This window comes from Leopardus geoffroyi, chromosome A2, assembly GCF_018350155.1.
Source record: "Leopardus geoffroyi isolate Oge1 chromosome A2, O.geoffroyi_Oge1_pat1.0, whole genome shotgun sequence".
Taxonomy (NCBI): Eukaryota; Metazoa; Chordata; class Mammalia; order Carnivora; family Felidae; genus Leopardus; species Leopardus geoffroyi.
In genome coordinates this window covers 405,608-429,124 of record NC_059331.1, presented here as the reverse complement: position 1 = coordinate 429,124, position 23,517 = coordinate 405,608, and the positions used below count along the sequence as shown (strand labels likewise).

The following is a 23,517-nucleotide window of genomic DNA, read 5'->3' as shown; positions in this document are numbered from 1 at the left end:
CCCGTCACTTCCTGCTCGGCCCGAGAAGGCCCTGCCGGGCGGCGGCGGCGGCAGCAGCGTCCGAGCCATGGTCGCGCTGGAGAACCCGGAGGGCGGCTCGGAGGCGGCGGCGGTGGGAAGCGCCCCCGGCGGGCGGCGGACGCTGTGAGCGCGGCGGGGCGGGCGGGGCACGCCCTCCAGGACTCCGGGGCCCCTCCCCTCTCCCCTCTCCCCTCTCCCCTCTCCCCTCTCCCCTCGGGTCCGGCTGCAGCCCCAGGCCCGCCCCGCCCCTTTTCCTTGGGGGTGCCCCGGACCGTGGTGGGGGTGGGAGGAGGGGGCTTTGTCGTCCCCCGGGGGGATCCCACCCCCGGCCGGCCCGCGCGTCTGCTGGGCGGAGGGAGGCACCCGGTTCGTGCGTTGGCGTGCCCCCGGGGCCCAGAAGTGCCCCCTCAGCCCCGCGCCCGCGTGTGGTCTCGCTTTGGGGGTGTCGTGCGCCTGGCCGCCCGCTCGGGTGAGGTGGCGAGGTGGTGTCGCTGCGCGCCGCGTCCCCCGAGTCCGTTTTGGTGTTGCGGGCGCTAACGCAGGAGCCGCTGTCCCCCCACGCGGGGTCTGCACCCCACAGCCAGTCCTGTGCGCGCCCCATGGGGTTTTCCAGCCCCCACCCCCCGAGGACACAGGGCTCTTTGATCGTGTCTGAGTACTTAACGGGGGGGGGGGGGGGTGCTTCAACACCGGGTCAGCGGGAGCGGGAGGGGGCGGGGCCGCCGCTGCAGGTAGGACCCCAGAGGGGCCGGGCACACTTCCGCGGAAGCGGGGTGTTTACGCCGGAAACCGCGCTGTCGCCCCCTGGTCCTGGGGGGGGGGGGGCGGGGAGCGAGGATTCGGCTGGCTCGTCGTCCGTCCGTGTGCCGGTCACTCCAGCTTCTGTGCCTCAGTTTCTCCATCTGTACAACGAGATAGACCAGCGGCCTCTTCTCGCAGTGCCTGGGACGAGGTGGGGGGTGTCAGGGACCCCGCGCTGAGAGGTGCCCCGCAAAAGGACGCGCGCATTCTGTGTTGTCCCAAGCGTCTCATTCTGTTTCGTTGCCGCTGTGCTGTTACGATTTCCGCCCGGTCCCTGCCCGGAGGCCACATGGGTCTCCACAGACGTGGGACTTCCCTTCTTTGAAGGGGCCTTAAGCACCCAGAGCGGGTATTAACTTGCCAGGTGGGTGCCACCGCGGCACCCCGTGTCCCCCGGGGTGTGGCCGCTGCTGGGGGCCGCGGGGCCCCGCCCCAGCCTGAGTCACCTCCGCTCGGAGCCCTCCCCCCTTGGTTTCCTGCTTCGGGAAGTAGGTTCCTCTCTTGCGTGTTCCTGGGGGAGGGGGACCGGTGCGAGAGAAGGTACCCTGGAGCCCAACAGAGCAGGTGGCAAGAGGCCCCCTTTCAGAACCCGCGGGGAACAGAACTGGGGGAGACAAAGGAGGCTGGTCTCCCCAGACCCAAGCTGACTTAGCAGCCGTTTCTACCTGGGGCCTGTCCACCCTCACTGGACAGGCACCTTGAGGACACGGACATTTCCTGAGGCCTGTCAGGTCCAGGAAGCCTAAGGCACCCGGTCTGCGTTGCCGGTTTCCCCATCCGTAAAGCGGTCTCTGTGGGCAGGTGCCGGGGCCACAGCAGGGGTGGGGCCGACCCCATCCCGTCTGCAAGCGTGCAGTTCGGGAAAGGAGGGTTAAACAGTAAATAGATGAGTAGACCAGCTGGTTCTGGGCAGCAACAGGTGAGGCGGGGTAATGGGGCTGGTCGGGCTGTCCAGGAGGTTTCTGGCGGTTTCTCCCAGGAGGTGGCATTTGAGCCGACGGCAGACTGTGCCAAGAAAGGGTACTTCCGGCAGAAGGCTCAGCAAAGGCCCTGAGGTAGACTGTTCCTGGGGGCCTTGGGGCACGGTGAAGGGACCGGAGGATGGGGTGAGGCACTGATTTTTGATGTGTAGGTGTGTTTTACACAACCTTTGTGCTGCCACACGTCCCTCTCCCGTCAGCCTTCGTTACAGATCCGATTTGCTGGGCACTTGGGGGCTGCCACGTCTGTCCCGCCCGCTTCTGCTGTCCTCTCTTCCTCGAGTGGGGACCAGGCCCGGTCGTTGGCCCTGGAGACCACACGTTTCTTGTCTCCTGCTGGAATTTGGTTGCGGTCAGCAAGCTTGAGTTGGTGGTGGGACTCGATTTCCAGTGCTCGGCTCAGCGCAGGAGGCCCACGAGAGGGTGGTGAGCCCTCCAGAAGCCTATGGGGCCGGACACAGGCCCCTGTGGTCCCGGTGCAGGGCAGAGCAGGGCTTCTGATGCTGGGCCTTGCCCTCAGGGTTCTGGGGAGCCATGCATGGTGGTGGAGCAAGGGAGCGGCCCGTTGGGTCTCAACCAGGTGTGGGGGGTGGTCTGAGGGGCCCAGAGGGAAGCAGGAGGCTGAATGGTTCAAGGGGGTGTTGCTGTTCCGACCGGGTTCAAATCCTGGCTCTGCCACTCTCAAGAGGTGATGGGGAAGCCCCATTTCTCCGAGCCCCAGGTCCTGAGGACTCAGCCCTGCTCTGACATCTCCTGATAACCACCCCCCGCGCCGGATGCAGACTCTGTTATCAGCCCCACCAGGCTGCCGTTCTGGACGCTGTCCAGCTGCCAAGGTGGAGACGTAGGCATTGGAGCCCGGGGAGAGCTACGGTGAACTGGGGCTTGGGGTGGGCCTCAGGGAGGCAGCCCTCAGTTTGGATCCAGCCTCACAGTCACTGGCTCTGTGCTGACTTGATTTACCTCTCCCCGTGCCGGCCGGCCGCCTTCCTCGTGACTGTGGGATCTTGAGATAATGACTTTGTGTCTCAGTTGCTAATTTAACGGGCCTCAACATAGTATCACCAGCCTCCTGCATGATAGTGATGGTGAAAATGAATATTCACAACAGCGTGGCAGAGGGGGTGAGCTCCCCATGACAGGAGGAAACCAAGCAAGTTGCAGCTGGGTTGATGTCTGCCCTGGGGACACTTTACATATGTATAGACCCCACGGAGCACTCGCTTCATTCCTAACCCCTACAAGGTCTCTGCCACAGTCCTGGAGTTTCACGGTTTTCTAGAGCCTCCTGGTGGCTTGGAGGGAAGAGGCCACACTTCTGTTTTTAATCTGTGTCCTGGGAACTTTGGGTACCAGAAAGTTTGGGGGGCATTTTGGACTCGGAGTCCTACTCAGTCTTGGAATTGTGGGATTTTTTTGAGAACCGATGCGGCAGTCGGTTTTCGGACCACCTGCTGGGTGCCAGGCTTGGTGGGTGAGTGTCTGCGTGGGGACTTTGGTGGACGAGGCTGGCAGTCTACGGTCATCAGGAAAACGAAGCGGTGACCTATTACATAAGGGGGCCGGGGTCTCCCTGACAGGTTAGAACAGAGCCAAAGGAGATGTTCGAAGGAGTGAGCCATTCAGACGCAGGGGAGCGTGCACCGGGCAGGGGGTACAGGCCGGCGGGTGGGACGGCGTGTGGCATTGCTGGAGGGGCGGTGAGGAGACCCTGTGGCTGGAGCAGACGGAGGGAGGGGGAGTTAGGACACGGGAGGGGCCATCCTGGCGCCCAGACCCTCTGAGGGTCGGGATCCACCATTGCCCCTGCAGTGTGAGGGTTTTGTGGCCCAGTGGGGACCATCCCCCCTGTGGTCTGGGGGTCGTCAGGGGCTGACCTAGAAGCCCGGAACCTGCCAGGATGTTTCCATCTAGCGCTCCGTCCCGGCCCCGTGTCGTGTCTGCAGCTGGCCCGTGGGTCCCCAGTGGGACGCCTGGCCATGCGGCTAATTCATCTACACATTAATGCCATTTGCTTGGAGGACAGCAGATTAGTTCCAAAGGGGGCACATTTCGGGGGGACTCCAGGGACAGAAGGCAGATAGACTTGGCCGTCACCTTCAGCTTCCGGGGGATGTTTCTCGGTGTATCTGCTGCTGGCATGGGGGTTGCTCCATTAAATCAAGTCTTTTGATGGGGTGCCCGGCTGGGAGCCCCACATTGGGTACAGAGATTGCTTAAATAAATAAACTTTTAAAAAGTCTCAAAAATAATAATAATAATAATAATAATAATAATAATAATAATAAGTCCTCTTGAGAAACTCCAAGAGGAGGGCAGTGTTCAAACCTGGAGACTCTGGGTCCCACTAGCTTGCGGTAAGATCCGGAAGCCTGGGAACTTTTCTTGGCCACCCACCCAAGGTGTGAATGCAGGCCAGTGTCTGCTCCTTTCCGAGCCCCAGTTTACTAATCTGTCATCACGACTGCACGGGCCTCCTGGGTGACGTGACCATGAAACAAACGGCAATTTTAAGGGTCTAGGGCTCCCGTAGCTGAGGGAAACCAAGCGGCAGTGGCCATGGTGGGGGTCCTGGCCTGTGTTGGCCCTGAGGCCTGCCTCCCCACCCCAACCCTGGCCCACAGGCCCCTTCCGGGCTGCCTGCCCGCTCTAGCTGGCTCCCAGGTGAAGAGGCTGTCAGCATCCAAGCGGAAGCAACACTTCATCAACCAGGCCGTGCGGAACTCAGACCTCGTGCCCAAGGCCAAGGGGCGGAAGAGCCTTCAGCGTCTAGAGAACAGTGAGCGGGGGCTGGGGGCACCTCCTGGGGGGTTCCTGGGGCCCAGATGAGAACTGTGTGTCTGTTGGTATCACCTGGTGCTTTTACCCTGAGTCTGACCCTGAGCTGGCAATGCTGGCGGTGGGCTAGAAGGAGCTCTGGGCGTTGGAGCTCAGGTTTTGAAAGATGTATAGGAGTTCAACGAGCCAGGGAGAAGGAGGAGTTCTGGAGGTGGAGGCTAGATGGTTTCTGCGCCTTCTGGGAAAGACAGGTGGAGCACAGGGGTGGGGAGACCAGTGTGAGCCAGAGCGTAAAGGCCCTACATACAGAGGCCAGGGGAGGAAACATGGTCCTTGGGTTTCTAAGGAGACTGGGGGGCCCCAAGTGCCACCCCCCAGCCCAGAGACCATCTGTTTCCATCTAGCCCAGTACCTCCTAACGCTGTTGGAGACAGACGGGGGCACAGCTGGTCTGGACGATGGGGACCTGGCCCCCCCCGCAGCACCCGGCATCTTCGCAGAGGCCTGCAGCAATGAGACCTACATGGAGGTGGGGCCCCCGTGCCCTGGTCACTGCCTCCCTCTGCTCCGGCCACACGGGCCTCCTCTCTGTTCTCGCTTCTGCTGCCGCACGTGGCCTATGCTGGTCCCTCGGTCAGGAGCACCCATCTGCACCCATCCCCCTCTGGTTCCTCTATGCCCACCCTCTCTGTTTCCCTGGGGATCCCCAGACAAAGCCAGAACTCCCACGTACCCCAGAAGTTTCCGGCACTCCCGATTCATCTGCCCCTCATTGGGAATGAAGGACTCCACCGAGGGCACATTTGGTCCATACCAATCCCTGCCAGAGGAGCGGTCTGCGGGTACCCTGTAGCGGGCAAACGTGTCTACAAGGGGTATTTCCGCACACTTTGTGGCCCTCTGTGTGCATTGGCCATGTGGAGAACCCGGGGCTGAGGACGCCTGGGTCCAGCGCGCCTCTCTTCTAGGTCTGGAATGACTTCATGAACCGCTCTGGGGAGGAGCAGGAACGGGTTCTCCGCTACCTGGAGGATGAGGGCAAGAGCAAGGCACGGAGGAGGGGGCCCGGCCGCGGGGAGGATCGAAGGAGAGGTGCGGGCCTGGACGGGAGGTTGGGGGGACCAGAGGTACGGAGGGTGGACGCCTAGCTGATCCTGTGTGGGCGGGCCAGGGATGGGGAGGAGCCAGGTGTGTGGGCGGTGCTCGGGGCAGAGGAGGGGAGGAGCCAGTGTGTGGGTGGTGTCCGGGCAGAGGTGGGGAGGGGCCTGGTGTGTGGGCGGGCCAGGGACGGGGAGGAGCCAATATGTGGGCGGGGCCCGGGGGAGAGGAGGGGAGGAGCCAGTGTGTGGGCGGTGCTGGGGGGGAGAGGGGATGAGCCAGTGTGTGGGCGGTGCTCGGGGGGGGGGGGGAGGAGGGGAGGAGCCAGGTGTGTGGGCGGGGCCCGGGGGAGAGGAGGGGAGGAGCCAGTGTGTGGGTGGTGCCCGGGCAGAGGTGGGGAGGGGCCTGGTGTGTGGGCGGGCCAGGGATGGGGAGGAGCCAATGTGTGGGCGGGGCCCGGGGGAGAGGAGGGGAGGAGCCAGTGTGTGGGTGGTGTCCGGGCAGAGGTGGGGAGGGGCCTGGTGTGTGGGCGGGCCAGGGATGGGGAGGAGCCAATGTGTGGGCGGGGCCCGGGGGATAGGAGGGGAGGAGCCAGTGTGTGGGCGGTACTCGGGGGGGGGGGGAGAGGAGGAGAGGAGCCAGGTGTGTGGGCGGTGCTCGGGGGAGAGGAGGGGAGGAGCCAGTGTGTGGGTGGTGCCCGGGCAGAGGTGGGGAGGGGCCTGGTGTGTGGGCGGGCCAGGGACGGGGAGGGGCCAATGTGTGGGCGGGGCCCGGGGGAGAGGAGGGGAGGAGCCAGTGTGTGGGCGGTGCTGGGGGGGAGAGGGGATGAGCCAGTGTGTGGGCGGTGCTCGGGGGGGGGGGGAGAGGAGGGGAGGAGCCAGGTGTGTGGGCGGGGCCCGGGGGAGAGGAGGGGAGGAGCCAGTGTGTGGGTGGTGCCCGGGCAGAGGTGGGGAGGGGCCTGGTGTGTGGGTGGTGCCCAGGGACGGGTGTGGAGGAGCCGGTGTGTGGGGCGGGCCAGGGGCTTGCTCTAGACGCTGCCCCAAGCCCAGAACTCTTGCAGAGGACCCAGCCTACACACCCCGTGAGTGCTTCCAGCGCATCAGCCGGCGTCTGAGAACTGTCCTCAAGCGGAGCCGCATCCCCATGGTGAATACCAGGCCAGGCCTCATCTTTTTCCACCTGCCTGTTTTTTTTTAATTACCTTTTTTTCCTCACTTTCTCAATTGGTGGTGGTGTCAGGGGTAGTCCGTTACCCAGTGCAGGTGGTATTGGAGACAAGGCAGTACACAGGCCAGTGTGATCAGAGTGCAGGAACTGGGCCGGGAATGGGCTTTCCATGAGGGTGGGAGGGGCAGGGGCAATGACAGTGGGTACTGCCGGATGTGTAGGAGTTCACCAGGAGGCGGACACAGGGGTTCAGAAGCATGGGGATATCTCAGTGCCTGGTATCTTCGGAAAGGGTTATGTAGCTTCATATAGCAGGTCAGAAGCCACGTTTGAACCCAGGGGCTTTGGGCTCCAGAGGCTCCCCTGGGCATGGGGCGTAGACAGCTTGGCCCCAGCCTCACAGTTGGCCTCACCCCTAGACCTGTTTCCCCTGCAGGAAACTCTGGAGACCTGGGAGGAGAGGCTGCTGAGGTTTTTCTCTGTGTCTCCCCAGGCCGTGTACACGGCCATGCTGGACAACAGGTGACAGGGTGGGGATGAGCCCAATGTGCCCCTCCAGGGACTGGCTCTGGCTCTCCACTGCTTACCTTCCGTTCCTCTCCAGTTTCGAGAGACTCCTGCTTCACGCCATCTGTCAGTACATGGACCTCATCTCAGCCAGTAAGTGCTGCCGACCCACGGGGCCCCAGCTGGCTGAGGCACCCTGGGGACACCAAGGCCCGAGTCACAGAGGGTCTGGGTACTGGGGGGGCGGTGCTTCTGGAGGAGGAGGGGCAGCATGAGCAAAGGCTCCTGCGCGAGTTCAAGTTCTTTGGAAGCTCCCTGTGCGTCTGGCTCCATGCTGGGTGCAAGGTTGTTTAGCTGCAGCTCTCCCTGCAGCCCCCCTCCGCCGGGCCACCCAGGTGACTTCGGCGAGTCCCCCTCCTGGGGCCTGTGTCTCCGCTTTTACCACGGGGGTGTTCTCAGGACACAGTGCCCCAGGGAGAGTCCTCACTGCCTCTGGGTGCGTCGCCTCCTTGCTCCTCTGCTCCGCCTCCTGCCCGGAGTTGCTGAGGTGACGGTTTCCATGGCAACTCAGGGACGGCCCCTCCCACGCTCCCTTCCCTTTGTTCCCACAGACTCGGGACGGAGGGACTGGGCTGGGGGTGCTTCCCCGCAGGAGTTGGGCCACGGCCCGGACACGGAGGAGGAGGGGCCCTGGCAAGATGGGAGGAGGGGAGATGGAATGAGCTCGGGTGTGCATGGCTGGTTCGGGTTCGGGAGTGAAGGGAGGTGGGGCGGGTGGGGGTTGGGCCACTCGAGCCCTGATGCGGAAGCAGCCCCCCCACCCCGCCACCCCCCGTGAGGGCAGGGATGGAGGCGGTGACCTCGTGTGCCCTTCCCCCATGCTGCCCTCATCGTTGCGCCCCCTGCCCCTTACAGGTGCCGACCTGGAGGGCAAGAGGCAGATGAAAGTCAGCAACCGCCACCTGGACTTCCTGCCACCAGGACTGCTCCTGTCCGCGTATCTGGAGCAGCGCAGCTGATGGGCGCCCCCCCCTCCCCCGCCCCCAGCCTCCCCTCCCCCAGGCCTCCCGTGCCATTCGCTAAAGTATCTTTATTATTTGGAGGATTTGTCCCTGCAGACGTGCTCTACCCCTGGGGGGGGGGGCTATCACTCTGACCCCTTCCCCGCCCACCTCTCCCAGATAAACGCGGGGCCCTGGCCCTCCACACCGGACTGTCCTGGCCTTGCAGCTCCCCGCTCCGGGACTCGAGTTTGAGCGAGGAGACCCGGCCTGGTCACTTCCGTGTTCCTTCTTCGTTCAGCTTTTTCGGCCCCGTCTGAAACTTAAGCAAGGAGCGACAGGCTGGGTTTTTATCACTTTTAATGAATTTGGCATGATTTGTTGTAGATTTTTAAAGTTCCCTTTTGGGAAGAAAAACCAAAAACTTGCCCCAACTGATAAATCGGGGGACTTTGTTCCAGTCCCTGTTTGATCCTCCCCCATCCCCCAGCTTTTGGCTTGGATGTGGGGGGGGGGGGGGGCCTGGGGCTCCGCCCCTTTTTCCAGGTGTGTTCTGTCGTGTGTGCCTGCGCGTGTGCCCCACGCCCTGGGACAGGGGCTGCATCTTAAAGGCTGGTCTTGCCACCCTTTTGGAACATGTTTGACCTCCACGGGTGGCTTTTGGTGGCTCTTGGGGCCCCATTTGCTCTACACACCTCCTCCCTTCATCCTGCGGGATCAGGACTTCCAGCCAGAAGCCTCTGCCCTAGGACTGCCCCATTCCCCTGTCCGTGTCCCTTTGCCCTTCCCCTAGCCTAGCTCTGGCCTGTTGCCTTGGGCTGACCTCTCACTGGCCACCCTGGCATGTCCCACAAGAGCAGGGCTGGGGGACCCTCCCGTGTGTGTGTGTGTGTGTCTAGTTGTGCTTTGGGAAAAGTGGAGAGTTCAATAAATTTCTGGTGCTCTGGTCTCTGGTCTCCGGCTGTGGGGCTTTTCTTGGGGGTATGGCTGGGGGGGTGGGGGCGGGTGCACAGAGGTGCTCGGGATGTTTGGAGTCTCAGTCGCTGAGGGCCGCAGGCCTGGGGATGAAGCCTTACACTGAGGAGGCGTGTAGGGAGAGGCCGCTGGTTCTGCCGCCTGGCTCGTGCCCTTCCCAGGTGCCCACGTTCCAACCCCAGCTCCACCATTTCCCAGCTGCCCACCGTCCAAAAAGTCACTTGTGTGATCGTCCTGGGGTGGCCAGGACAAAGTTCCCCAGCTGTGGCTTAAAACCACAGGAATTTCTTGTCTCCCAGTCCTGGAAGCCGGAGTCCAAACCCGACCTGTGGCAGGGCTGTGAAGCTCCAGGGGAGGGGCCTTCTTGCCTCTTCGAGCTTCTGGGGGTCGCTGGCATTCTTTGGCCTGTGGCCAGCCCCTGCCTGCGTCTTCACGTGGCCGCCCTGTGTGTGTCCGGGATTGGCCCAGTGTCCTGCAGAATGAACCCAGCGGGGGGTTCAGACGCTGAGGGAAGGGTCGCTGGTGCCATCACATTGGGGGCCCCGCTGCCCACGAGGCTCCTCACTGCTGACATTGACCCTGGTCTCCCGGCTGGGGGTGCTGGTGGGGCTCCACACTGGGAAGCTCCTTCCCCGCCACACTATCCTGGCCGGAAGGCGTTACTGCGTGCCCCCCACACAGAGGACTGGGGGCTGGGAACCACCTCCCTGAGGACAGAAGATCTATGTTAATTATTGAGAATGCTGCAGGGACATTTGTCTCTTCTCCCCCAGGCGTTCACTTATGCAACCATTTGGGACACATGAAGATTTACTTTCTAGTTCGATGGGCCATCCGGTATTATTTATCCTGGTCACGGTCCAGGTTTGGCCCTCGCAGCCTTGGGTCTCTCTGAGGCACCCCCATCGTTGTGGGGCTTTTATACATGAGCCCCGGGATGCTCCAGCTAGGCCTGTGTGTTTCTGCACGGAGCCTGGTTCCTTCTCTCGGGCCAGGTCTGGGCGCTTGGGTGTGCGAGGGCCCGTTTAACAGGCATCCTAAGAGTCTTAAGGGCAGACACTAAATCGCGGAAGTCCCACGTGGCTGGCACGGACGCCGGAGCCCGGGGTCCCAGAGGGTGCAGCCACTTGCACGAGGACCCTTTCCCCCTGCCCGCGGGGCGCCCCGGCCCGAAGCCTCCTGCCCTCCCCTGCAGCCCGCGGGAGGACCTGAAAATCGGGGAAGGGCCTCCAAAGGGAGAGTCGCTTCACCTGTGGAGCCTCAGTTTCCCCGCTCGGGAGAGCCCAGAGCAGAGCAGCAAAATATGGAACGCTTCACGAATTTGCGTGTCATCCTTGCGCAGGGGCCATGCTAATCTTCTCTGTATCGTTCCAATTTTAGTATATGTGCTGCCGAAGCGAGCACGAACCCACGGGCTAGCCGGAGGATATTTATAGTGCCCTGAGAAAATGTCTTTACACAAAGGGTGAATTCTCTTAAAAGGAGTCAGCGATCCATCTTTCTCCTAGATTACTACAACATATAGTGCGATCAAATGCGATCACTCACTGAAACTGAAAAAGTGGTTCATTGTTCCACCAAATATAACTCAGGTGGCTGCTGGGACGCTGTAAAGTCCCATATACAAATATCCCGGAAGAGGGGCGGAGTCGCTGCCGTCCCAGAAGCCTCTGGGAAGCGGCCGCGCTGCGCGGGCGACTCGTTGGTCCCGGGGAAGATGGCGGCGCCGGAACCGGGGAGCTAGAGAGACTCGGGGCCGCGGCCGCCTGCTCGGCTTGGCGCCTGGGCCGGCCTGGTGAGCGCGGGGCAGCGGGGCCCGCAGGGGACAGCCAGCGTCCGCTCGGCGCCCGCGGCAGGGGAGGGTGGGAACGCAGCCCGGAGGAGGCGGGGACCCGCGGGCCCGGGGCGGGGCCTGAGGGGTCAGAGGGCGCCGGGCGCGCGGCTGGCGGGGGTCGATGGGCGGGGTCTGGGGGTTGTGGCAGAAACTTGCGTGGAGCCGGGGACTAACTGGGGGTCTGGCCCGGGCTGGGGGTGAGGCTCGAGGATAATGGGGGATTTGGCGGTGGGACCAGGAGGGCCCCGTGAACACCTGGCAGGTGAAGGGTTTGGGGTCCCTGGGGTGGAGTCTGAGAGCTTAGGCCGGGCTCGGGGGCTCAAGGGGTAAACTGGGAGGGGATTCTGGAAAGGAAAGATTGTAGGGGATGGGGACTGGGGCTTTGAGGGCAGAACTTAAAAGACTTGCGGGGGGCTTGTGGGAGGGGCCTTGGTGTCCCTGGTCTGGGCTCGAAGACGTAGCGGGACCTGGGGGTCATGACTCAGAGAAAGGGAGCTGATGGCACTTCTGTGAAAGAAGGAGTAACCTGTAATCGGTGCCTGCGCGTAGAGCATTGTCATTGTTGGGCTCAGCAAGTCCCGCCTCGGGCACGACTTTCTGCCCCCACTGGATGGGGTCTCCTAGGTCTTCCCCCAGGATGGACCCAGGCCCGACCTCTGCATGCGCTTCCCACTGCCTTTATTGCTGCCTACGGGACCAGTGCACTCCCCTCCGCCCCACCCCTGGTGGTGCACTCCAGCCCGCCAGAGGGGTCCTGCGCAAATGTAAATAGTTCACCGCCCTCCCTGGGCTCCCCCCCCAGGCCTCCAGCGCCCCCACCACCCACCCTCATCACCTCTGGCCCCCTTTCCCTTCACTCATCTGCTCTAGCTGCCTGGGCTGCTTGGCCACTCCTTGAACACCCCAGGCTCGGTCCAGCCTCTGGGCCTTTGCGTTTGCTGTCCCCTCCACCTTCCCCCAGACATCGTGTGTCTTGCTCCCTCACACCTCTGCTTTGATGTCGTCTCCCTGATGAGACCTCCCCGTCCCCCTGTTTAAAATTCAGCTTCAATCACACAGCACACGAGACCCAAGAGCAGGGAGTCGTAGAGAATCGGTTGGGTTCCTTTCATTCCCCGTGGGAACCGGGTGTCCAGTGTGGAGCTCGGCATCCTGCAGGCACTCAGTGAATGTCACTGATGAGCCAGTCTCCGCCGCCCCCCCCCCCCCAGCCCCAGGAGCTGGTGACTGTCCTCGGGGTGTGACCTGTGGCCTGTGGGCGCAATGGATCTGGCTTACGTCTGCGAGTGGGAGAGATGGCCCAAGAGTACCCACTGTCCGTCGGTGCCTCTGGCCTGTGCCTGGTCCTGCCGTAACCTCATTGCCTTCACCACCGACCTTCGAAATGACGACCAGGGTGTGTGCTTCCTTGACCCCAGCCCCGCTCCTGTGTGTCCCTGTGGGGGAACTTTGGGTCTCCAGGCCTGCCTGGGAGCTGCCCCTCACCCATGTGGGCCCTCTCAGGGTTTTCTCATCCATAACGGGGTAGTGAGGACGCCAGGCTCGCAGGTGTGCAGAGGCCAGACGCTGTGCTCCCCATACCTGGTGCTGGAATCACCCCCGAGGGATGAAATGGGGCAAGGGGAGCGGGGTCCACTAAGGCTTCCAGACCGTCCATGTTACTATCTTGCATTTGAAAACGTCTAAGGTACTTAGTTGGGGGCTGTTTTCCCTTTACTGTCTGGGTAATATGTATTGGGAAAAAAATAGAAAAGCAGAGAAATTTAAAGGGGAAGAGACCGTGGAGAGATGCCCGTCATTAGCCTTTGGGGATCATTTTCTCCCTGTTCTATTTTCTGTGTCTCTTGTAAAAACACCATGACGCTAGTGGCCAGGTTCAGGCCTGCTTCGGTTTCCAAGGGAACACAGAAGCCGCTTCCTCCATAGCACCTGTGTGGAGGCTGTCTGTGTGGTCGGCAGCAGATGCCCCTGACTCCCCCGTGGGTGGCATGGTCGCTGGATTCAATCCTGACCCCTCCCGGGGTTGTCGTAGCTTCCCGGTTGTTACCGCTGCTGTGCTGTGTGCTGTCCCCGCAGACCTCACCCGCATGATCCACATCCTGGACACGGAACACCCCTGGGATGTGCACTCCGTCAACTCAGAGCACAGCGAGGCCATCACCTGCCTGGAGTGGGACCAGTCAGGTGAGGCCCGGCCTGGGCATGGGGGGGGTCCTGCATGACTGAGGGGGACAGCGATGCTCTCCCTCGATCCTGAATCTCAGGGTAACACACTCTGTCTCTTCCTGGTCACGTCCCCAGAGTTCACAGCTGGGACTCGAACCCTCAATCTGTCACAATTGTCACGTCCCCGCGAACACACCTTATGCCACTCCCCTGCTCAGCCTCCACCAGCTTGCCCCTCCCAGGCCCTGAACGCACTGGAATCGCTGCCCCTGTGCACCCTGAGGGTTTGCGGTGTGGGTTTGTGGTCCACAGGCTCCCGGCTCCTGTCGGCTGATGCTGACGGGCAGATCAAGTGTTGGAGCATGGCCGACCACCTGGCCAACAGCTGGGAGAGCTCTGTGGGCAGCTTGGTGGAGGGGGACCCCATCGTGGCGCTGTCCTGGCTGCACAATGGGGTGAAGCTGGCATTGCACGTGGAGAAGGTGGGTGTTCACCCGAGCAAGCCGGTGCCATTGCAGTAGGTGAGACCGTGCACCCTGCCTGTCCCCCCGCCATCTGGCTCCTCCTCTCCCGCCACCAGCACCCTTTGGTTTTTGTAGTCCCGGCCCAACTCGCCCGATTCATGCCTTCGATCAGGCTGTCAGCACCTGTGTTTTCTGTGAGCCCCCATTTAACTGATGGCTGCTGTTCTCAATGAACCTTCCATTCAGCTGGTGGCTGGTATCCTCAGTGAACCGTTTATTTAACTGACAGCTGTTCTCAGAATCCAGCGCACCCCAGAATTCCTCTTTCTGCACCCCAAGGGGGGGTTGTCAGGTCACAAAGGGCAGACCCCTAAAGTCTGGGCAGGCCATCTGTTGCTGACGTCCTCAGCTGGGTCCAGCATCGGCAGTAAGCAGACCCCGTGCTCCCTTCTCCCCCCACAGTCGGGCGCCTCCAGCTTTGGCGAGAAGTTCTCCCGCGTCAAATTCTCGCCGTCCCTCACGCTGTTCGGCGGCAAGCCAATGGAGGGCTGGATCGCAGTGACGGTCAGCGGCCTGGTCACCGTGTCCCTGCTCAAGCCCAGCGGGCAGGTGCTGACGTCAACGGAGAGTCTGTGCCGGCTGCGCGGCCGCGTGGCCCTGGCGGACATCGCCTTCACGGGCGGCGGCAACATCGTGGTGGCCACCGCGGACGGCAGCAGCGCCTCCCCCGTGCAGTTCTACAAGGTGTGCGTGAGCGTGGTCAGCGAGAAGTGCCGCATCGACACCGAGATCCTGCCCTCGCTGTTCATGCGCTGCACCACCGACCTCAACCGCAAGGACAAGTTCCCCGCCATCACCCACCTCAAGTTCCTGGCCCGTGACATGTCAGAGCAGGTGAGTCCCGCCCCGGGCCCGCTCCCCTGGCCGCACGCTCCTCCCCGCGAGTTCTGGGGTCCGGGGTCGGACGTGGGGCTAACACCCCCCCCCCCGGGGCCCCAGGGAGCCCTGTGTCCCCCTCTTCTGGCTTCCCGAGGCGCCCCATCCTGGGCTCGCGGCCCCTCCTCATCCTCACGGCCAGCAGCGTGGGGTCCGCCCGGCTCTCTGCCTCTGACCCTTTGCCCCACCCTCGTGGGGACCTCGTGAGGACGCTGGGCCCCACAGCCTGCGGGTCCCGGGACCAGGACGGGGACGTCTCTGGGGCAGTTGTCCAGCGGTCACCCCGGGTTCCAGTGTAAGGCCCCGGCTTCGTGAAGCTTCCCCCTTGCTCTCCCCTGGGGGAAATGTGCCATTCCGGCTCCACACTCCTGACCAGCGGCCGCCTCCGCAGGTGCTCCTGTGTGCGTCCAGCCAGACGAGCAGCATCGTGGAATGTTGGTCTCTGCGGAAGGAGGGGCTTCCCGTGAACAACGTCTTCCAGCAGATCTCGCCTGTGGGTGAGTCTCCCCGTTCCCGGGGCAGCGCGAGGGAGCTGCTCCGAGCAGCCAGGCTGTGTCAGCCTGCCCCACCCTCTTCACCCCTGCCGATGCAGCCTCTTCGCTCCTGTCCCAGACAGCCACCTGACCCGGGGCTCAGAGAGGCAAGGTCCTACCCGGTCATCCGACAGGCGGGTCGCCTGACTGCCTCACTCTCACACCTCCTGCGGGGAGCATGTGCCTGCTTGAGGGAGCTGTGGTGCAAAGGTCCTGGGGCGTGAGGCAGGAGCTAGAGCGGGGGGAGCAAAGGGGAGCAAGCAGGTGCGGCAGGGCTGGGGGTACACAGTCCCCTGGGCCACAGAGGGCACTTAATCCTAAAAACAGAACCCTCCGGAAACCCTGGTTTACGGTGAGGAAACAGACCCAGAGGGGGTGACGGAGTTTCCCCAGGACGTACCCAATGGCTCACCTCCCCCTCCCCTGTCCCTGCACTCAATGTGGAGCCCCCGGTGGCTCCAGATGGTGCCAGCCTCCCTGAAGACCGTGCCCGCTCCCCGACAGAGCTCGGGACGTGCTGGCCCAGCCTTTAATGACTGCGAAGTCGGAAAAGCCACTTGATTTTCACCGCCGGAGCTCAGAGGGGATGAAGGCCCCCGGGGCCCACAAATAGCATTTCCAGCTGATGAGAGCAGGGCTCTCTGCTGATTAGCGCTAATGGACCCGGGAGCGGTTGGCTGCTCGGGAGGGTGCTAAGCGGGAACTACGAATGAAGCCATGTCAAGAGGCCCCGCAGCTCCTGCCCCCCACGGGGGCCACGGGGTGGTTACAGAAGCTGCCCGCTGCGGGGGCCCAGTGGTTAGCATGAAGCACCTTCCCCGGACCCCGCGTCCCGAGTGAGCTCGTAGCTGGCGGCCGGCATGACCGTGTGTGGCGGGCAGGGCCACACAGGTCTGCACGGTCCCTATGCCCCAGTGCAGTGGGCGACCAGCCCCAGGGCCAGCCTGGCCACAGCCATCATGTAGCATTTGTGCAGTGCTCGGTGTGACCACTGGCCCGCGGGTGCTGTCTGGACGTCATCCTTGTTAGATGCGAAATTACACTCTGGCCTCAGGCAGTCTCAGTGCTCCCTGGGCCTCAGTTTCCCCTGGGGGGCTCGGGTCTGCGGCAGGTTTATGAGCTGTGGCAAGTCGTTCAGAGCCGAGCTCTCGAGACAGGTGGGCGGCTGGGAGACGCTGTTTGACGGTTGGTTGTGCCGTGTAACAACCAGCTCAACTTGGCTCACAGCCGTGGCCCCGCGCGGCTCTGGGGGGGGGCGCCGCCTCCGCCGCTCCTACCTGGTTTGTGTGCCCGCCGTCACCTTCCGGCAGCGTGGGCCGTGCACCTGATCTCCCCCCCATGGCCACGTGCCCCTGCAGGCTTGCCCAGGCACGTCCCGGCAAATCCACCCTGTATCTCCTCTTGCGTTATGTTGGCCTGCGCCCTCTAACCACGCCGGGACTCCCGGAAACCACTCTGCCTGTTGCTGGGGGTGTGGGTGCAGGGGGCGCGGATCTGTGGCCCCTTGACCGTCCAGCTCAAGCCTTAGCAGGCGGGCCGAGCTGGGCTCCGCCCAGGACCTGCCCTGTCACGAGAAAACGCACCGCGAGCTGGCTGTGTCGCCGGGGCTTGTGGTGGCCGGGAGTGGGGTGCACCCCGCTTCTCTGCTCCAGCTTCAGCCAGGGTCACGGCGGCCTCCCTCCCACTGCCGGTGGCCTCCTGGTCCGCCGAGGTCCCAGGGCAGGACTGGTGGTCCACGTGTGTCACGTGCCTGCCGTGGACCGTTCCGCTGCCTGGGCTATGGAGTGCTTTGAGGGACGGAACGGGGCCGGGTCCCCAGCGCAGGGCCGGAGACGGGGGTGCTGGGGCGGCCGTGCCTGGCGTCCCCGGCGGGGGTCCACCATGTGGCATTTCTCATTCTGTTGTTGTTTTCCCGTTCCCCCGGCCCCCTTTTCAGTTGGTGACAAACAGCCCATGATTCTCAAGTGGCGGATCCTGTCGGCCACCAACGACCTGGACCGCGTGTCTGCCGTGGCGCTGCCTAAGCTGCCCATCTCGCTCACCAACACTGACCTGAAGGTGGCCAGCGACACCCAGTTCTACCCCGGCCTCGGTACAGCTGGCGCGAGCCCCTGGGGGCGGTGGGCTCTGAGCCCGGGGCTCAAGTCTTAGGGCTGTGGGGCCCGCCCCTGGGCCCCGCTTCCGGGATCCCACACGCTCCCAGGCCGTGAGACTGGCTAACGGAACACCGCGTGCATAAAGGGCTGTTAGTGACCAGTAAGGACGAGGCTAGGAACTTGGGGCGGACTTTTTAGGTAGGCAGCGCTCTGTTATGGCGCCTCAGGTGTCGGTCCTGGGCTCAGTTGCAGGTGTCCCTGACCTCAAGTGAGTCAGGACTCAACGTGAGCCCTAACCCTGCCGCCCACTGGTCGTGGGGGTTAGGCCTCCCCACCCCCCATCCTCCCCTCGAGGCCCCTGTGTGCTCCTGGGCCCCGGGGCCTTTGCATTCACCGTCCCCTCCCACCGTCTCCCTGGAAGGGACCCATTTGCTCGCGTCAGCCACACCTTGGGGAGGAGGTGGGGCGTAGCCCGAACCTGGGGCTGTTGGCAAAGGATGCGGGGAAAGCGGCTGGCTGTGGGGGACGGCTGGTGGGCTGTGGGTGGCCTGGGGCCACGCCTCTCCCCTGGGCGGCCCCTTCCCACCGTGGGGAGCCGGGCAGGCCCCCAGGCGGCTGAGCGGCCTGTGCTGTGGCCTGTAGGGCTGGCCCTGGCCTTTCACGACGGCAGCGTCCACATCGTGCACCGGCTGTCGCTGCAGAGCATGGCCGTCTTCTACAGTTCTGCGGCCCCGCGCTCCGCGGACGAGCCGGCCATCAAGCGCCCGCGGACCACCGGCCCCGCCGTCCACTTCAAGGCCATGCAGCTCTCCTGGACGTCTCTGGCCCTGGTCGGCATCGACAACCACGGGAAGGTAAGCTTCAGAGCCGCCTCCCTGCTGCTCGCCGGCCCGAGGCCGTCGCCTCTGAGGTCTGATCAAAGCTCCGGCGCGGTCTGTGGCGCCTAGTGGGTGCTCAGCAGGAGCCGTTGGGGTGGTTGCTGTTCACGTAGGATTTCTGGAATCAAGTGTGGTGAAGCACGTAAGCGTAAGCGTAGCGGGTGCTCAGCGGGTGTCCTTGTTCCTGGAGGGACTTGGCCTTGGCCTGGAGGAAGGCCTGGAGGAAGGGGGCCTGGAGGAAGGGGCGAGCTGTGTGCGCTCACCCTGTGGCCGTGCCCGCCCATCCCCCCGCCTCCCATGCTGACTGGGAAACCGGATTCTGCATTCACTTTGAGACTCCTGACTCGTGAGCGAATCCCTTGCTCATTTGCTCCGCCCTTGGGGTCTCCAGGAGACGGGGCCCGGCCTGGCGTGAGGCGTTCCGCTTCTGGAGAACAGGGTCTGTGTCTCTGTGGAGACCCCCGCGGCCCTCGAGTGGATCCGCGCCGGCCACGCAGCCTGGTGACAGGCCGGTCCCCCAGAAGCCCCGTGCGGGTGTGGCGGGGCCTCGGAGATGCCGCCGCAGCGCAGACACAGCGCGTGCGGCCTCCCCACCCCCTGGCCGGCGGGACGGCCCGGGGAGGGGGTGCGGGGTCCCGCAGCGCTCCCCGCCCCGTCCTCCCCTGCAGCTGAGCATGCTCCGCATCTCGCCCTCCATGGGCCACGCGCTGGACGTGAGCCTGGCCCTGCGGCACTTGCTCTTCCTGCTGGAGTACTGCATGGTGACCGGCTACGACTGGTGGGACACCCTCCTGCACGTGCAGCCCGCCATGGTGCAGAGCCTGGTGGAGAGGCTGCACGAGGAGTACACGCGCCAGAACGCCGCCCTGCAGCAGGTGGAGGGCGTCTTTGGAGACGGGCGGGGCGGGGGGACGGGGGGGGGGGGGGGGGGGGGCGCCCCGCCCCTCGCACTTGCCGCGCCCCGCCCCTCGCACTTGCCGCCCCGCCCCTCGGGGGCCGCCCCGCCCCGCCCCTCGCACTTGCCGCGCCCCGCCCCTCGGGGGCCGCCCCGCCCCGCCCCTCGCACTTGCCGCCCCGCCCCGCGGGGGAGGGTGCCGCTTCCCCGGGCCCCTCAGGGGCCGCCCGCTCACGCCACCTGCCCGCCCAGGTCCTGTCCACCCGGATCCTGGCCATGAAGGCCTCGCTGTGCAAGCTGTCGCCCTGCACGGTGGCCCGCGTGTGCGACTACCACGCCAAGCTCTTCCTCGTGGCCGTCAGCTCCACGCTCAAGTCCCTCCTGCGCCCACACTTCCTCAACACGCCCGACAAGAGCCCCGGCGACCGGCTGACCGAGGTCTGCGCCAAGATCACGGACGCCGGTGGGTGCCGCCCGGGCCCCCACCGGGCTCGCCCCAGGGGAGCATCGGCCGGGCCAGGGGGGCGGGGCGGGGCCGGAGAGGGGCCGCTCTGACCCAGGGCCTGGGTCTCGCAGTGGGTGCTGCCGGGCGTCGGCGCTGCCCCCGTGTGCGTGCACCGTGAGGCCGGGGGGCGCCTGACCTCCCATCTCCTCCCAGACATCGACAAGGTCATGATCAACCTCAAGACGGAAGAGTTCGTCCTGGACATGAACACGCTGCAGGCGCTCCAGCAGCTGCTGCAGTGGGTGGGCGACTTCGTGCTCTACTTGCTGGCCAGTCTGCCCAACCAGGTGCGGCCCCTCCCCCCCAGCCGCCTCCATGGTCCCGCCTGCGCGGCCGGAGCCAGCGGGCCGCATCCCTGCCCCCGCACGCGTTACCTGCCAGGGGGGACCGCCTCCCGTCCCCTGCTGGCACTGCGCGGCGTCCAGGAGCCGGAGCCGTACGTTGCGCGTCAGAAAAGCCGGGGGCCGGTGCCCGGGGGCTCCCCCGGCCTGTGCGAGGGAAGCCGGCCCATCTCCCCGCACACCGGGGTCCTAGGATGGCGCACTCGCTTAGGCCTGTGGCCCGGGTGCCTCCCCCACAGGGCTCCCCGCTGCGGCCGGGACACAGCTTCCTGCGGGACGGCACCTCGCTGGGCATGCTGCGGGAGCTGATGGTCGTCATCCGGATCTGGGGCCTGCTAAAGCCCAGCTGCTTGCCCGTGTACACGGCCACCTCGGACACCCAAGACAGCATGTCCCTGCTCTTCCGCCTGCTCACCAAGCTCTGGATCTGCTGTAAGACGCCAGCCCTCGGCTCTCGTCCCCCCATCAAAATACGAGTCCTGGCTGAGACGCCCCACTCCCCAAATGCAGGCTCCCCAGCTTAAACGTTTGGTCGTGGTCCCCAGCGCCCAGCACAGGTGCTCGCTGAACGTCTGCGCCCGTTTGCTTGTCTTGTGTCACCGGGCCGCGTGTTTGCGGCAGGCCCTGTTCTCGGAAGGACACCCAGCGCTCCCTGTGTACTTGTTAAACGAATAAGCGGGTCCTGACGCTCGGGAGGTCAGGGTAGAGCTGGGGCCTGAGCCCGGGACCGCTGCTCCAAGCTCCAAGGAGGCCTCGGTGCCCCGCCCCCGGCAGGCGGCGCTCCGGGCAGGGCCGCCCCGCACGACGTCCCCACGGTCCCCTCCCCGCAGGCCGTGACGAGGGCCCCACGAGTGAGCCGGACGAGGCGCTCGTCGACGAGTGCTGCCTGCTGCCCAGCCAGCTGCTCATTCCCAGCCTGGACTGGCTGCCCGTCAGCGACGGCCTCGTCAGCCGCCTGCAGCCCAAGCAGCCTCTGCGCCTGCAGTTCGGCAAGGCCCCCGCCCTGCCTGCCTGCGCCACCGTGCAGCCCGACGGCCTCAGCAGGTGTGTGCCCGCCTCCGCCTCGCCCCCTGCGCGTGCGCCCTGCTGGTGCCGCCTTCGGGGCTCCGCCTGAACGCCGTCCCCGAGAGACGCCCCGCTCGGTCCCCGACTCCCCCGCCGCCTTTCTCCGTCTTTGCGCTCGGCCGTGTCCTGCCCTCCGTCTGGCGCGTCACCCCTGCGTGGAGTGCCGTGTGCTTGACCTTGAGGTCCCGGGCTGCGGCCTCTGCCCCCGTAAGGGGGCAGTCACCCTAGCGTAGACTCCCGTGTGAGCCCTCGCTGCGCAGCAGCACCACGGGGCAGGGGTTTGTCCCCACTTTTCAGGCGAGAAAGGTGCGGTCACTGACCCCAGGTCGCGCAAGGTGCTTCCCCGTTTTGGACGCTCACGTGGTGAAGAGAGACCCGTGACTCCTCCGCGAGGTCTGTTACTTTGGGTGGAAATTTCACAAATCGCAGATGAGCCGAAGGAGGAAAGTCAGCACCCGGGGGCCCCCTTTGGGTGTAATGCTTCGGGCATTGGGCCCGCCCCCTTCTGGCAGCTTCCTTCTTGTGTTGCCGTGGGAGGGACCGCCTGACTCATTTGGGTTTGGGTTTCGGGAAAAACTTTAAGAGAAGAGCAGGTCGATCACAACGAGATTTAAAACGCGTTGTTTTGGAAACATTCAAACGCAGTTCTCGGCCCCTCCCCGCGGGTTCTCGGTGGCTTCCAGAGCTTTCCGGCGCCGTTGAGTGTGCGGGCAGAGGGCACGCGTCAGAGATGACCCGTGTCTGGTGTGTGCGCGCCTCACGTGTCCCCTCTCGTCCGCCAGGGCGCCGGGCCAGCCCAAGATCGACCACCTGCGGAGGCTGCACCTGGGAGCCTACCCCACGGAGGAGTGCAAGGCCTGCACCCGGTGAGCGCCCGCCGCGCGGACCCGCCCTCGGCCCTTCCCCCGGGGCCGGTGGCTTCCCGCCACGAGCCTGTCTCCCTGCCTGTGAACACGGGTCGTGGGAGCGCCTCCCAGCGAGGGCCGCGGCCGCCTTGAGGGGTCCTGAGCACCCTCTCCTGGGGCATCGGTGGCGAGCTGTGCCCGCAGCCTGAGCCTGCCCCGGGGGAGCTCTCCATCTCCCAGCGGGTACGGAAACGAAGGCCGGGCGCTTTGCAGACGCAGCCCCGCTTGCCGCCACACAACCCCGGGACCGGGAGCAGGTTCTGGCGCTCGGGGTCACGCCGCCGGGGAGCGGCCAGGCCGGGCCTCGAAAAGCCCACACCCGCGGCCGCTCACGGGGCTGAGCCGGGGCGCAGGGGTGTGGCGGAGCCAGCTCGGTGTCGGGCGGCTCCGGGAACGGCACTCTGGCGGTGGGGGTGCAGCACGTGCAGAGGACCAGCGGCAGGGCGGAGGGCAGGCCCCCCCCCACCCCCCACCCCCCCGCGCCTCACCCTGCCGGCTCTGCCCCCAGGTGTGGCTGCGTCACCATGCTCCGGTCACCCAATAAGACTACGGCCGTCAAGCAGTGGGAACAGCGCTGGATCAAGAACTGCCTGTGTGGGGGGCTCTGGCGGCGGGTGCCCCTCAGCTACCCCTGACCGGGGGCCCCGCGGCCCTCTCGGCGACAGAACGTTCACACACCCCCGACCTTCATCGGGTACACCAAGAAACGGGCATCCTTGAAGCACGGCCTTCCGGGCCTTATCGGCCAAGGTCGTGTCCCGTCAACAGACGGGGCAGGGGTGGACGCGGCCTGAAGCCGCGAGTTGGTGCCTGTCGGCCCAGCCGGGACTGCTTTCTGTCCCTCGGAGCCTAGCGGTGGTTCCAGGAGGAGGGCCGGCCCCCTGTCCACGTGCCCCAGGCGGCCACCGAGACAGACCTGTGGGTCTCACGGCCTCACGTACTGCCCTCCCTGGACCCCAGCGGCCCCTCCGGAGGCCCCAGGTCCTGGCTCGGAGGGTCCAGGGTGGCCTGGGGTCTCTGTTCTTTAGAACGTCCCCCGTGAACTTGTCCAGTGTCTGGGTGGGTACTGCCCATGACACCTGCCTCGGTGTCCTCCCTGTTCCTGCCCGTGCGTCCGCGTGGTTCTGACGTCAGCAGGCCCAATAAACGTCCTGCCAGGTCGCAGGTGTCCTGTCCCTGCCAAGGGTGCTCTCCTCCCCTGGGCTCCCGTGCCCGGTGACTCTCTTGCTCTGTCAGCATTTATCAAGCACCTAGTGTATGCCAGTCACCGAGGTCCCTGCAGGGGGCAGCAGGCCGGGCACCGGTGGGCAATGGGCAGGTCTCTCTCTCTCCTTTTTCTCTGCCTCCCTCTAGCCTCCCTGCTGCAGGCCCTGAGCTGCTCCCGCCCCTGGGCTTCTGGGAGCTCAGGGCTGGTCCCCAGGGGGTCCCGCCTTCTGCCAACGAGCACTTTCCCAATCACGTCCGGCTTATGTCCTGCTCCCCAGGCCTCCTGACGCGGCGCCCTGCCTGTGGAGTGCTAATGGCTTCTCTGGTTTTCTTGCTGGAAGGTGCAGGGAGGGTGGGGCGGGTGG

General features: G+C 64.8%; 2 protein-coding genes and 1 non-coding gene across 5 annotated transcripts; 2 read left to right on the top strand and 1 right to left on the bottom strand.

Moving 5' to 3' along the window:
• Positions 1–9,302, top strand: R3HDM4 (R3H domain containing 4). Its single transcript, XM_045491143.1, has 8 exons — positions 1–144; positions 4,427–4,581; positions 4,985–5,109; positions 5,549–5,672; positions 6,739–6,824; positions 7,282–7,367; positions 7,450–7,505; positions 8,268–9,302. Exons 1-8 carry the CDS (start codon positions 68–70, stop codon positions 8,369–8,371), a joined length of 813 nt encoding a protein of 270 aa, XP_045347099.1. The 5' UTR covers positions 1–67; the 3' UTR covers positions 8,372–9,302.
• A 1,323-nt stretch (positions 9,303–10,625) lies between these two features.
• On the bottom strand, positions 10,626–10,732 carry LOC123607837. Its single transcript, XR_006716952.1, has one exon. It is a non-coding gene; the product is annotated as a U6 spliceosomal RNA (small nuclear RNA).
• A 249-nt stretch (positions 10,733–10,981) lies between these two features.
• Positions 10,982–23,107, top strand: MED16 (mediator complex subunit 16). Of its 3 annotated transcripts, none has more exons than XM_045491139.1 (15): positions 10,982–11,123; positions 12,374–12,558; positions 13,239–13,346; positions 13,641–13,810; positions 14,255–14,686; positions 15,120–15,225; positions 17,198–17,353; positions 18,000–18,211; positions 18,904–19,110; positions 19,383–19,593; positions 19,789–19,922; positions 20,216–20,408; positions 20,807–21,020; positions 21,824–21,907; positions 22,455–23,107. In XM_045491139.1, exons 2-15 carry the CDS (start codon positions 12,426–12,428, stop codon positions 22,579–22,581), a joined length of 2,487 nt encoding a protein of 828 aa, XP_045347095.1. In that variant the 5' UTR covers positions 10,982–11,123; positions 12,374–12,425; the 3' UTR covers positions 22,582–23,107. The 3 variants fall into 3 exon arrangements, with proteins under 3 accessions (XP_045347095.1, XP_045347096.1, XP_045347097.1); XM_045491140.1 differs by lacking the exon at positions 10,982–11,123 and adding an exon at positions 11,276–11,359; XM_045491141.1 differs by lacking the exon at positions 10,982–11,123 and adding an exon at positions 11,400–11,424.
• Positions 23,108–23,517: the final 410 nt, after the last annotated feature.

Excerpts from the sequence above, each read along its gene's own strand:
- MED16 (XM_045491139.1), top strand. The coding sequence starts at position 12,426 with ATGGATCTGGCTTACGTCTGCGAGTGGGAGAGATGGCCCAAGAGTACC. Across the intron at positions 12,559-13,238 it reads CCTTCGAAATGACGACCAGG|ACCTCACCCGCATGATCCAC; the intron begins GTGTGTGCTTCC and ends CTGTCCCCGCAG. Across the intron at positions 20,409-20,806 it reads CACCAAGCTCTGGATCTGCT|GCCGTGACGAGGGCCCCACG; the intron begins GTAAGACGCCAG and ends CCCTCCCCGCAG.
- R3HDM4 (XM_045491143.1), top strand. The coding sequence starts at position 68 with ATGGTCGCGCTGGAGAACCCGGAGGGCGGCTCGGAGGCGGCGGCGGTG. Across the intron at positions 145-4,426 it reads CCCGGCGGGCGGCGGACGCT|GCCCCTTCCGGGCTGCCTGC; the intron begins GTGAGCGCGGCG and ends CCTGGCCCACAG. Across the intron at positions 7,506-8,267 it reads CATGGACCTCATCTCAGCCA|GTGCCGACCTGGAGGGCAAG; the intron begins GTAAGTGCTGCC and ends TGCCCCTTACAG.